This window comes from Leucoraja erinacea, chromosome 40, assembly GCF_028641065.1.
Source record: "Leucoraja erinacea ecotype New England chromosome 40, Leri_hhj_1, whole genome shotgun sequence".
Lineage (NCBI taxonomy): Eukaryota > Metazoa > Chordata > Chondrichthyes > Rajiformes > Rajidae > Leucoraja > Leucoraja erinaceus.
The window spans coordinates 5,287,768-5,301,375 of NC_073416.1; the positions used below are offsets into that span (position 1 = coordinate 5,287,768).

Below are 13,608 nucleotides of genomic sequence, written 5' to 3' on the forward strand. Positions count from 1 at the left end.
TTGGAATAGAATTCGACCCAACATGTCTACTCCGCCATTTAATTATGGCTGATCTATCTTTCTTTCCTAACCCCATTCTCCTGCCTTCTCCCCATAACCTCTGTCACCTGTACTAATCAAGAATCTATCTATCTCGGCCTTAAAAATATTCACTGACTTGGCCTCCACGGCAAAAAATTCCACAGATTCGCCATCCTCTGACTAAATAAATTTCTTCTCATCTCCTTCCTAAAAGAACGTCCTTTAATTCTAAGGCTATGACCTCTAGTCCTAGACTCACCCACTAGTGGAAACATCCTCTCCACATCCACTCTATCCAATGTTGGTCATTTGCGTAAGGAGCATGCCTCAGGTGGAGGGAGGAGAGAGGGGTGAGGAAAAAACTTCTCCAGCAACAGAAGCTGTTTCCAGGTAGAACCAAAGCACAGCAGGATTTTAAATAAAAAGGACAGACAGTAGTTAAAGATTTAACACAGGAAACAAAAGTCCAAGTTACTCTGATCAACTATGGGAGCGAGCTGTCCCATGGAGATCTTTCACCTCATCTCTCATGCTAAAATGAATGTTATAACTGACTGACAGGAGCTCTACTCAACTCTCTAGTGGCATTTGTCGCTTTCCCTCTCTTTCCCCCTCCGTTCCTCAGCAGCTTTACAGGTTTAGGCACAGAAAACCTAACCTGCTTCTTGCGCAACTCCAGCAACCTTTTAAAGCCTGATTTTTTTTTCAGTAAAACCTCTGTGAATTATTCACCTCGTTGGATCCTAGGTTTTTTACGATTTTTTTTTAGCATCTTTTCCTGTCAGAGAGTGAATGAGGGGGGGCTTCAGGTCCCAAAGTATGAGACAAAGTTCTAAGTCTTTCCCAATTAGAAAGCAGCCACATTTTCATGCAGAAATTATTTTTTGAAGGGGGAATTGACAGCTGATGAGCCGAAGAGGTGCTCCTTCTTTATGTCTCGACCGAGAGCAGCACCAGATCTTGGCCAGTCCCACCTGCACCAGACAACTTTATGTAAAGGTTTGGGGGGAAAGGGCAAGAGGACATCTTCGGAGCTGAATTCAACAAGAGAATACAAGGGTCGAACTTCGCTGTGTGCTTGGAAAACAGACACTTACACAAGGCACACCCACAAAAGAATACACAACGTGTTTAGCTGGTGTTTGATATCACACCTCATACACAAAAAAAGTAACGGCATAAGGATAATATATTATACATTCTTGACTAAAGCTTATTCCATAAATTCTCCAATATCAGGCAAAATAAATGTCTGAGCTATACAAATAAAACTATAGACTTTGATTAAAATATGTAATATACAGTGATGTTGAAAGCTCTTCAAATATATACCTTTTTGCCACTCAGTCCAAGGGCTACCTCAGCATCACATATTTGCAAAGTAACAGCCAGTACCCCACAGGCAAAGTGGGTTTTAGACTATGCTGGGCAACCATCATCTCCCTTCCCCACTCCTTGTGTACTTTATGGGATGATATATTTTTCGCGATGGGCAAATTAGAGCAAGGATTGGAAAGGCCACTGTCTAATTTTAGGTAAAATAGAACCCATTCCACGTATGTCCAGGTGAGTGGGAGCTGCCACTCTCTCTCTCATCTCCCCACCACTGTTTGGGAGAGCCCAATCATTCTAATTGTGTTTTATTATTCCTTCAAAGGACATGGTGTTTATCATCCACACTTCCCTGGCCCTAGAGCCAAGTGGCTCTGAGAGAGCAGTTAAAAGTCTGGAATCACATCTGGGGTAAGGTAGGCAGATTTCCTTCCCTTAAGCACAGTGGTGCATTAGTGGGCTTTTAGGAGAATTTGGTCATTTCTAGAATACACTATAACAGAGACCCTGGCTATAGTGAGCTAGCTTTATATTCCAGATTTATTTAATTAATCTACCTGAATTTGAATTCCCCTGTTGTCATGGTGGGATTTGAATGTGTCCCTTGGATTTGTGGTTCAGGCCTCTGGCTATTTAGTCATTCTGCAATTTACCCCAAATATCATGATCATTGCCTTGCAAGCCTCCTTCCTTGTTTCTAACCCCTGGCAAGATTCGGGCCAAGGGACTCACTGTTCCTGCTCACCATCCACCAATGTGAGGTCAGAGCTCAGAGAGCAGCACTGTGGAGCGAGCAGTGTGCTACAAATCTCTTCTTTCGTCATCGGTAACATCTGCAATTCCACCAGCCGAACCACCCTCCTCCCCAAAAACAAGGAAAAGCAACATTGCCAGTACGGCCCTGGTTGTTCTTAGCTTTGATTAATCTGTGAAGCCAAACTTTGAGTATATCGTTAAACATAAAGGTTACAACACAGTTAGCAGTGACTGACTGACTGACAGACATTTTGTGACTGTTTATCATGGTAATAATGAAATCTCTTGGATTAATATTTTTGAGATGTCTATATCGGAAAAAGAACATAAAAAATATATTTTTCTTCACTGAAATGAATGCTCGTGATTCCTCCTTTTATTCAGGCACGTAACCAGAAGGCCATTTGCAAACACATTAGTTTGAAAGACAAATCTCCACACTGCAGGCTTTTGTACTAAGTGGCTGTGTAGAGTGGTTTAATTCTGGGCAAGGGCTCTCTTGGGGGGGGGGGTCTGTGTTTGCTGAGCTACATCCACACTCACCATCAAAAGCTGCCGAAAACCCTTCCCTTCAACCATCCATTGTCGATCCCTTAGCTGCTTGGTATCTTTAAAAGATCTCTTGCATGTGTGCACAATGACAAGGTGTCTGGTGTTGGAGGGTTGACCTATGTCTGTGGCAACCTCTCACCAGCTCTGCAGAAAGCTGCAATGGGGAAAAAAAGAATTACATTCCTACAGCACCTTCCACAAGCTCACGATATCCAAAGCATTTGATCTGAAGTGAAATGTGTTGTAAATTGCACACAGCAATGACAACCAAATCATTCATTTTACTGGTGTTGGTCCAGACTTTGCATTTGGTTGGAAGCCACGTGAGCATTCCGACCCTGGAGTGTGGAAGGACATTTGTGTGTTCAGGCTAGAAACTCATAATCCATGTTACCCACCTGAGGGAGTGGTGACCCGTGGTAATAACTCATCGACACTAATCCGTTCCCAAGGGTCTCTCAGTTACGTGCCCCAATAAAATACATTGGCATATTGAACAGGCACAGCAGAAACGATCACATGAAATCACCACTTGTCACGTGTTGTGACTCTACTCTGAGATCATATAATAGCCAATCTTTGTCATCAACACATTCAGATATGCAGCACAATATATTATATACACACAATATATATTATATATATCCAGGAAGCTGGTGCTGAGCATCACTTTGTTACTAGCTCCATGGTTCCTGTTTACATTAGAATAGAGACCAAGGCCATTTATACTAGCATTTCAAAGGCAAATGAGTGCTTCTGCAGGCCAGCACATGTGATCCAAATAATTGAATGCAACATTAGTCAAGGCTGATTCAGAGGCCAGTTCTGGAGATCAGAGGCAAGAACTTGAACTGCGGGAAAAGCTACAGGATGCGTGAGCGCTAGGTTCCAACTTACTCTCCTTCTACAGTCCAGTGGTAATGGGATTGGAGTGTGGTATCTGAGGTTCCCAAGGTGATGTTCATCAGATGGCCAGCTCAGGAGGCTACAGCACAAACCATCCATCACCCAGAGATGCATCTAGGCTGGTTGTTGGGAGAGATGGCAATAACAGGAATGAGGGTAGCTGTTGCTGAATGAAGGATGCTTTACCACACTGCGGCACTTACTGATGCACACCCCATTCTCTCAGGGATCTGTCACATGGAATTTGTGGTAGGTTAGAGTGTTTGGCTGTGCTGACATTCAAAACCAACCAAGCATCAAAGATGTCCCTGATGGTGCAGTGAGAAGGAGATAGTGCAAGGGAATTCAGGACAAGTGCAGCAAGGTTCTGGGAGAACACCTGCTAACATTTCCGATCGACCCAAAAACAAATACTGCAGATGCCTAGAACCTGTCGTAAAAACAGGGAATGCTGGAAACATCAGCAGGTCAGGCAGTATCGATGGAGAGAGAAACAGTTAACATTGACAGGTTAATGACCTTTCAGTGGAAGGTCTGTCAGTGTTCCAGTGAAACTTCATCCACCTGAAACATTGCTAGCAGGGGATTGAAACGTTTTTTTAAATGCCAGGTTGTGCAGCAGATGGACAGTTCATTCTCAAGTGTAAATCAGGGCAGAGCAGCAAAGCTCCATGTTTTGGTGCTGAGAATACTTAAAGGGGCAAATAAACTCCGTCCATCCCATGGGAAGTGTCGTAGAAATCAACACTCAGCCAAGGCCACGTTAGGGGGAGCTCACATCTCACCACCCAGTCTTGCTTGGTCTTGGCTTATTCCCAATGGAACAACCATGGTGTAATGGCCCAGGAACTGAGAGAGCAGCCCTTGCAAATTAGGTCTCCACTTGGATTTTTGTCTTGGGAAGGTGAGTCTGGTTTGTAGGTAATGAAAGCAACTCAGAAGATAGTCTGGTCACTTTCATGGTTCTATTGGGGGAAAAGGTTGCTGTAGTTTCTGCTTCATCCACTCTAATTAGCCTGTTTTCTGAGCAAACTCAGACTGTTTGCTGAACAGAACAGCGCTGGTTTTGAGCCTAGACACGCACCGTAGCCCACGTCCAATTCCCTCTGATACACGAGCTGGGTTTGTGCCCAGACTGACCTATTCTGATATCAGTCGGAAGGACTGTTCGTTCTATCATTCCACAAAACAGAGCTTTGGCGAGTTAACATGCGCTATAGTTGCTGGCAAGGAGTCCCACACAAATCCATCACACTTCATCTTCACGCACTTCCAACTGAGCTCTCACCAGCTTCATTCTCCCAGCGGCTTTCATTGAAAGTCTCGATAAATGTCAGACCAATATTACACTTTCACTGTCAGACTAATATTACAGTTAGACCTGCTCTGAACTAGCCTGATGATCAAAGGCTGGTGCACATTTGACTTTCTGCTGTAGAAGATGGTGGTGTCTTTATACAACTGTGAACACTCCAAGCTACTAGAGACATTTACACTGCAGCACCAGATACTCTGAAAATTCCCTATGCGAGTTTGAGCGAGTTCCTGGTTTCACAAGTCTGGATCTAACATTGATCCCAATCTGTCTACCACCCTTCAATCATCCCACAGCCCCTTTCATCCTTATTTAGTCCCCCTCCTTCACAATTTGCACATACTCTTTGTATTATTCACATGCGGCATCACTCAGTAATCAAGTCTGCAGGGCTCCCCTTTACATGGGCAGTTACAATGAGAATCCTCAGCAAAGCGCAACGTAGGCAGTGTACAGGGTGGTCAACTTAACTCGCCACCACTCTCTGAAGGGGAGCTGGGCTGTGAGGGAGCAAGGCCCTGCTGAACACCGCCACTCACAAAATGGCGCCATCGAACCAGAGTTCAGATGAAAAGGAATCTCATGCAGTCTGATTATCCACCTAGAGGCTAAAGTGGACCTTAAACAGAGAGAAGGGGATGTTTCTAAGAGGAAAACTGATGTTTCTAAAGAAGCTTGTAAGAAGGAACTGCAAATACCGAAGATAGACACAAAAAGCTGGAGTAGCTCAGCGGGACAGGCAGCATCTCTGGAGAGAAGGAATGGGTGACGATTTGGGTCGAGACCCTTCTTCAGACTGGTTAGGGAGCTGGTTCCTTTGGGTGATGCAGGAGGAGCTAGCTATCCTTCTTGCCTGGCCAGGTGACTCCTTTGGTTTGTCTTTGAATGCAGCAAATCCCTGACTCATCTCTTCTGTGGGCCGAGCATGACTTTGGTGATGAAGTTCACTATGGCGGATGCTGGCTGCTCTGGGTCGAGTTCAGCAAACAGATGGCAGACATTGTCAGACGTGCTTCCCTGCTTCTTCGCCACAAAACCAAACATCCTGCAAGGGGCGGGAGAGAAAAAATAAGAAGAGATCGCTGCATCAAAAGCAAAAGCCCGCACATGCTGGAAATGCAAACTAAAAATGTAACATACACAGCAGCTCAGGCAGTGCCTGAGGAGGGAGAATGAGCTTATGCTTCAGGCTGACGACCTTTCACCAAAACTGGGAAATGATGGAGGCGAGGCAGGCTTTATTTTTAAGACAAGCGGGAGGCGTGGAGACAACAGAGGGTGGATCTGGAGAAACCGAGTGCTACAAATGGCGGAGGTGCAAGGCGATAGGGGCAGGTGAAGTCACAATACACGGGCCCAGAGGTGGTGCAAGTGGGAATCAGAATTATTGTTGGAATGAGAGAAGCAAGTGTTGACTCCAGAGGACTGCACTGTGCCCAGTCCGAAGCTGAGGTGCTGTTCTTCAAGTTGAGCTTCACTAAAATAGTGCGGGGACAAAAACCAAGAGGTGGTGGTGGAGAGTGAAAGGTGACTGGACGGCCAAGGTCACGTTAGGGGATTATCAATATCAAGTGCAGCAGTTGTGAGATCCTCTGAATGTTTGGGCCCCAGTATAGCTCAGTGTGTGGGAGTTCACGCTTGCTAGAGTCTGGAGAAGGTTGGGAGTGGATGGGAACTCACCAACCAAATGGATCCAACTGACTTGCCTGTGGTTCCCACGTATCATAAATCAATTAAAACCCCCCCAACATTCTCCCCACAACTCCCCAACCACTTACTTTGATGTTGTGCCATCTGGGTTAGTCCACCTGAAAAAAAAGAGTAAACTGAGCGTGGGTGTGTGTGTGTGTGAGTGAGTGTGTGAAACCAGACATCACACGAATGGGCTCGCTTTCATTTGATAAGCAGAAAGTGTGTTTTCCAGTGTGAAGTGAAATATTGTATTTTTTCATGGTGCAATTGAAAAACTAAAATCCTTGGCCATCTCTGCACAAAATTGAAAACAAATAATCGTGTCCGGATTACAGAATCACGCGTGAGAAATTGCAGCTGGCAAAGAGGCAATCATTTACTGAAACAAAACACAGAGTGCTGGAGGAACTCAGCGGGTCAGGAAGCACTGGATGCTGCATGGCCAGCCGAGTTCCTCCAGCACTCTGTGATTTGCTCAGCATTCCAGCATCTGCAGTTTGTGTGTGTGTCTCCAATAATTGACTGAGGATAAGTTCCAGATTTGAGGGCGTAATTCAGATACGAAAATCTTGTGTGCGAGGCCAGGCTGCTAAAACAGTCAACGGCAATTTCTAATGTACAAAGCATCCCGTGTGAAATGCCTCTGGAGTTATCAAAGAACATGTCTAAACCTGAGCAATGAGGAAAATTATTGGGATAGATCACCAAAGGGAGGTTGATGGGAACACCTTCGAGGGGGAAAGAGAGTCGTGGAATGTTTAGGGATGGAATTCCAGAGTTAGGGTCCAGGCGGCTGAAGACAAGAGGAGTGCAGCAGTTAAGAACGCTTGTGGAAGCTGGAAGAACATACAGAGACAACTATGGAGGGATTTGAGGATGGAGATTTATAAACCATTATTGGAGCAGGAACCAATGTAAGCACAAATGTGACATAGAAACATAGATAATAGGTGCAGGAGTAGGCCATTCGGCCCCTCGAGCCAGCACCGCCATTCAATATGATCATGGCTGATCATCCAAAATCAGTACCCCGTTCCTGCTTTCTCCCGACAGGTGGATGTGAACTGGAGTGAAGTAAGAGTCTGAATTAACTCCTGCCCAAGAGGCTGAGCATGTCTCCAAATTCTATTCACATTGACGTTGGGCTGTGTGATGCAGCAGGACTTTAGTGCTCAGAGCTGCAGAGCTGAACTGGGAACAAATAACCTGGAATATTATTTATAAAGTTGTTAATGAACCCTCGAAATCAAGGGGTATGGGGAATGGGGTGGGGTTTGGTCAGGGTATGACGAGATTATCAACGTCCATACCTTCGCAGAGCTGGCCGTCACCTGCTCACTGCCTAATTTACACGTTCATATTCAAAGTGTCTGAGGCAGAGGAGAGACTGTGTGTGGCAACGTTGGCACGGGTCAAGGGTGAAGTTACCTTCTGTCCTGTGGGCCCAGGTTGCAGAACGTTACCGTGTTGACTGGGTAATGGCGTCTGAAGAAAATCCTGTTGATCAGGAAAGAAGACGACACGTTTAAAAAAGTGGAGTTTGTGTGTTTGTGCGTTCTCAAACTCCACTGTGAAATACAGTCTTAAGACAACCAGAACAAGCCGAACAAAACATTTATTTATAAAACACTTCAACTAGCTTTCTACAAGACGCATTCCTGGATTTTAACTATTCACCATCACTTTTTAAAAAACTGATTTTATTTTGGAAATGGGCAGATTTTGGCAACACAATATATTTGTCTGAGTCTAACTAGTTAATATGAATCCGTCAGGGCTTGGCTGTGAGCCTGCAACAGGCTAGTGTGCACACAGTGCGGTCTGAATTATGGCCTCTCCTCAAGAAGCCGCCAACAGGAAAGTGAAGTAAATCAAATTGCGGATAATCATTCATTTCTCAGTCCTGCATGTCAAAAAAAAAACTTTTAATTTGTACTTTCATGATCTCAGAAAGGCCCTACAGGCAGCGAAGCAGCACTGATGTGTGGTACAGAAGCATGAAAGCACGCACCAGTCTGAAGAAGGGTCTCGACCCGAAACGTCACCCATTCCTTCTCTCCGGAGATCCTGCCTGTCCCGCTGAGTTACTCCAGCTTGTTGTGTCCACCAGACTCAGGAACAGCTTCTTCCCCTCTGTTATCAGGCTTTTGAACGGGCCTTCCATAAGCTAGGGTACTGTCCGATTCACCTCTACCCCATTGTGGACATTGGACTATAGTCTGCACTCTGTATCTTCCCCTTTGCTTTATATTTTGTACTTGAGTTTGAACTGATTTTATTGTTATATGGTATTATCCGATCTGTTTCAATAGCATGCAGCTCTTCACTGTATCTCGCTACACATGACAATAATAAAGCTGAACTTGCTGTTGTAATGCAGTCAAGTTGTGCACAGGATGTTCGCATACATGACAGTGTGATTGTGGGCAGATTGTTTATTTCAGTGATGTTGTGGAGTTTAGATTGACGTACACTGTGGAGAGCTCACGTGCTCTTTGGAATAGAGCCATTGTATCATTTACACCCACCCGAGACAGCAGGTGGGGCCTCAGGATTATGACCATCACATGAGAAGTTTGAAAAAGATGTTCAGACGGTTTCTAGGGGGTCCCCTGAGCACCATATTGCAGAAATGGAAGGTTTTTTAGTTTAGTTTAGAGATACAGCGCGGAAATAGGTCCTCCGGCCCACCGAGTCCGCACCGACCATCGATCCCCGCACATTAACACTATCCTACACACACTAGGGACAATTCACACACACACCAAGCCAATTAACCTACAAACCTGAAGGTACACAAAAAAGCTGGAGAAACTCAGCGGGTGCAGCAGCATCTATGGAGCGAAGGAAAAAGGCAACGTTTCGTCCCGAAACGTTGCCTTTTTCCTTCGCTCCATAGATGCTGCTGCACCCGCTGAGTTTCTCCAGCTTTTTTGTGTACCTTCGATTTTCCAGCATCTGCAGTTCCTTCTTAAACAACCTACAAACCTGTATGTCTCTGGTGCGTGGGAGGAAACCAAATATCTCGGAGAAAACCCACGCAGGTCACGGGGAGAAGGTACAAACTCCATACCGACAGCACCCGTAGTCGGGATGGAAGCCGGGTCTCCGGCGCTGCAAGCTCTGTAAGGCAGCAACTCTACCGCTGTGTCACCGTGAGCGCCCTCACCGTGGTTTTTGCCTCAGCTCCAATATCTCCACATTAGTAAATTAAAGGGTCTGGGCCGCCACTGGTGGCTGTACAGGACACGCAGCAGATATTACAACAGCTCAAGGTCTCTGGTAACCCTGATTTGGCCTTACTTGCGTTGGCTGTCTGTGAGGGTGATGCCCTGCACGGAGACTTTGAAGTGGACCATGGTGGCAGTGGGCCGAGGCTGCATGGAAAACGTCTGCATGGTTGCTTTGGCAACTGCCTGTGGGCCAGTCAGCGACTCTGTCTCCACCGAGTTTATATACAGCACGTTGCAGGCTGAAAAGAGGAAACATAGATTAGATTGCCCTGCCCAGATCAAACGCCAGCACAAAACATCGTGGAGCTTTCCCAAGGATAAAGGAACGAAATGTATTAAAGAGTTGCAAGCATGCCTGTACGATCCGTGCTCTCATGCAGCAATTGTATCTGTCCACATGCTCATACACTCACAACTACTGAATCATCAGCCTGTTACTGAATCTAAGTCCGTGCACAATAAATGTAAGAGGATAGAGACAAAATGCTGGAGTAACGCAGCGGGACAGGCAGCATCTCTGGAGTGAAGGAATGGGTAATGTTTCGGGTGTTTCTTCAGACTGAAGAAGGGTCTCGACCCGAAACGTCACCCATTCCTTCACTCCAGAGATGCTGCCTGTCCTGCTGAGTTCCTCCAGCATTTTGTCTCTATCTTTGATTTAAACCAGCATCTGCAGTTCCTTCCTTCACAAATGTAAGAGGATGTCTGTCTGTCAACAACTGATGGAAACCCTTTATCCCATCTTGGCTGTGATAGGATTTTTTTTGAAGTGCTACCCAATTACTCCCAGTTCCCTGCTCTTTCCCCATTTTTCCGTCCCGATAACAACTATAGCTGTGTGGTGACAAAGTTATTGTAGTGGTAAAGTTATTGGATTAGCAGCCAGAATTCTGGACCCGAGACACGAGTTCAAATCCCATGGTGGCCGGCATCTGGAACAGTTAAACACAAATAACTGGCTTAAAAGAAAATGTCTTGGTGAAACCATTGGTTTGAACCTGTTCGATTCACCAGAATCCTTTATCTAGTCTGGCTGATGTGTGAGTCCAGACCTTGGTTGAATCTTAACTGCTTTCTCAGTTCAGGGGCAATAAGGGATGGGCGATAAAGCAATGACAGAATTGTGTCAATTGTGAGCTATATTTTAGAGGGAGTTAGATGTGGCCCTTGTGGCTAAAGGGATCAGGGGGTATGGAGAGAAGGCAGGTACGGGATACTGAGTTGGATGATCAGCCATGATCATATCGAATGGTGGTGCAGGCTCGAAGGGCCGAATGGCCTACTCCTGCACCTATTTTATATGTTTCTATGTGAGGTGGCACAGTGGCACAGTGGGTAGAGCTGCTGACTCACAGCGTCAGAGTCCCGGGTTCGATCCTGACCTCGGGTGTTATCTGTGTGGTGTTTGCATGTTCTCTCTGTGACCACGTGGGTTTCCTCCTGGTTCTCCGGTTTCCTCCCACATCGCAAAGACATGCGGGTTTGTAGACTAATTGGCCCTCTGTAAATTGCCCCCTCGTGTGTTGGGAGTGGATGAGAAAGTGGGAAAACAGAACTAGTGTGAACTGATGATCAACGCGGGCTCGGTGGGCCGAAGGGCCAGTTCTCATGGTGCATCACTAAACTAAAACATAAACTAAACCAAATGAGAAGCCCAGTTCCCTTTTGGAAGTTTTAGTTGAATCTGCGTTCATCTCAGGCAGCATACCAAGGACTTAGATCCAGCCAGGTCTAGGGTTGGGATAGATTGCAATATTCCCTCAGCCAAGCAGCAGTGAGCTGGGGTGAAGCTGGTCCACAGAGGCCCAGAGTTGCAGCACTCACCTGCTCCCTGTTTAAGCAATTCAGCAGCGGTACTGGTGTTGCCGGGTACAACGCTGTCCGCAGTTTCATCCATGGGATCTGCAAGAGAACGGCAGGACGCGTCAGTGGGGCTGTCAGTGAGAACTGTGGAAAGCATGGGGGGAAAACAACAAGGGGTGGGAGAGAGGATTGGAAGGGAGGGTGGGAAGTGTGAGGAGAGGGAGAGGACAGACATAGAAACAGAAAATAGCTGCAGGAGTAGGCCATTCGGCCCTTCGAACCAGCACCGCCATTCAATATGATCATGGCTGATGATCCAGAATCAGTACCCCATTCCTGATTTTTCCCCATGTCCCTTGATTCCGTTAGCCCTAAGAGCTAAATCTAACTCTCTCTTGAAAACATCCAGTGAATTGGCCTCCACCGCCTTCGGTGGCAGAGAATTCCACAGACTCACAACTCTCTGGGCGAAAAGGTTTTTCCTCATCTCAGTCCTAAATGACCTCCCCCTTATTCTTAAACTGTGGAGGCCTCAAGCTTGGCATCGACTCCATTCCACATGAGATTAAGTATTGTTGGCCGCACAAATAGTGTAAAGGAATAAATGAACGATGATGGTTTCAAATTTAGCTCTGCTGGTTTGCAATACAATTACTTTGTTAAAATAAAAGCAATGTCCATGCGCAGGAGCAAGTGCATCCTGGTGCAAGCATTAAATATTGCAATATATTGTTCCCAAGGCAGGGCTGTGCAGAAATTGGGACACTAGTTCTATCCTACACTCTTGGGACAAATTACAGAAGCCAATTCACCTACTAATCCGCATGTCTTTGGGACGTGGGAGGAAACCAGAGCACCCGGAGAAAACCCACGCGGTCACGAGGAGGAAGTAAAAACTCCGTACAGACAGCACCCGGGGTCAGGATTGAACCTGGGTCTCTGGCGCTGTGAGGCAGCAACTCTTTAGACAATTTTCATTTCCCAATCTCTTCCATGCAAAGAGCCCAGAGTAGGTGTGAGGGGACTTGAAGACTCGGAAGCACTCCAGGCTTTTCACAAAACAAAGGATTACCTTTATTTGGAATCTTCAGCTTGTAGGGCAGGGAGATGGGCGTGATGGAGTGCTGATACACCAGAGCTGACAGGCTTCCTATGGGACACCCAAACACAAAAGCAAGTTAGTTCTCAATGCCAAGTGTCTGAAGGCTCATTTAACATCAACTGCTTTTCTCACAGCAACTTACGATATCACCAAAACGTCCGGAAGACCACCACTGGGAGCTATGAGCATAATGTATTCACTAATAGATCCAGAGAGGAATTCAAGGAATCCTTACTTGCCAAGAGAGTGTTTAAAGTTGGGACTTATTTATACAGGGTGTGACTGAGTCAGATATTGTACAGTCATTTACGAGGAAGCGGAATAAACACATGTGGGGAAAATGGTATCGGAAGATGTGGGGATGAGGAAAGAGGAAGCTAGATAGGAGATACAGTAGATGCAAAATGCTGGAGTAACTCAGGGGGAGAGGCAACATCTCTGGAGAGAAGGAATGGGTGACGTTTCGGGTCGTGACCCTTCTTCAGACTGATGATTTAAACCAGCATCTGCAGTTCTTTATTACACAAGCTGGAAAGGAGAATGGTCAATTTGAGATTAAGTACTGTCTGGCATGGACAGTTGAAGTCATAGAATGAGTGCAATATAGAGATAGAGTCATCGAGCACAGAAACAGGCCTTTCGACCCAACCTATCCATGTTCACCAAGATGTCTCATCCAAGCCCATATCCTTCTACACCTTTCCTATGCATGTACATGAGGGGGCAGCACTGAGGGAATGTCGCAGTACTGAGGGAGCACCACACTATCTGAGGGGCAATGTTGCCCTGTTGTTGAGGAGGTCTAGAGGGAGTGCCGCGTTGTTGGAGGGAGCATGTTGAAGAGGACTTGCAGACTGTGAATAGGTTTGGGGTCACCTGTGTGAGCCTCTAACCTG

The 13,608-nt window shown here is 46.1% G+C and overlaps 1 protein-coding gene across 6 annotated transcripts in view; it reads right to left on the minus strand.

Annotated features, from left to right (window-relative positions):
• Positions 1-16: 16 nt before the first annotated feature.
• tns2a (tensin 2a) overlaps positions 17-13,608 on the minus strand; it is a 148,308-nt gene continuing 134,716 nt past the window's right edge. For all 6 annotated transcript variants that reach the window (XM_055664396.1, XM_055664395.1, XM_055664397.1 and 3 more), the window contains 6 exons: positions 12,683-12,760; positions 11,632-11,709; positions 9,878-10,046; positions 8,003-8,071; positions 6,661-6,690; positions 17-5,927 (listed from right to left, as the gene is read on the minus strand). In XM_055664396.1, the coding sequence (XP_055520371.1) occupies positions 5,786-5,927; positions 6,661-6,690; positions 8,003-8,071; positions 9,878-10,046; positions 11,632-11,709; positions 12,683-12,760 (566 nt within the window). In that variant the 3' untranslated portion in view covers positions 17-5,785. The remainder of the gene's footprint in view (positions 5,928-6,660; positions 6,691-8,002; positions 8,072-9,877; positions 10,047-11,631; positions 11,710-12,682; positions 12,761-13,608) is intronic.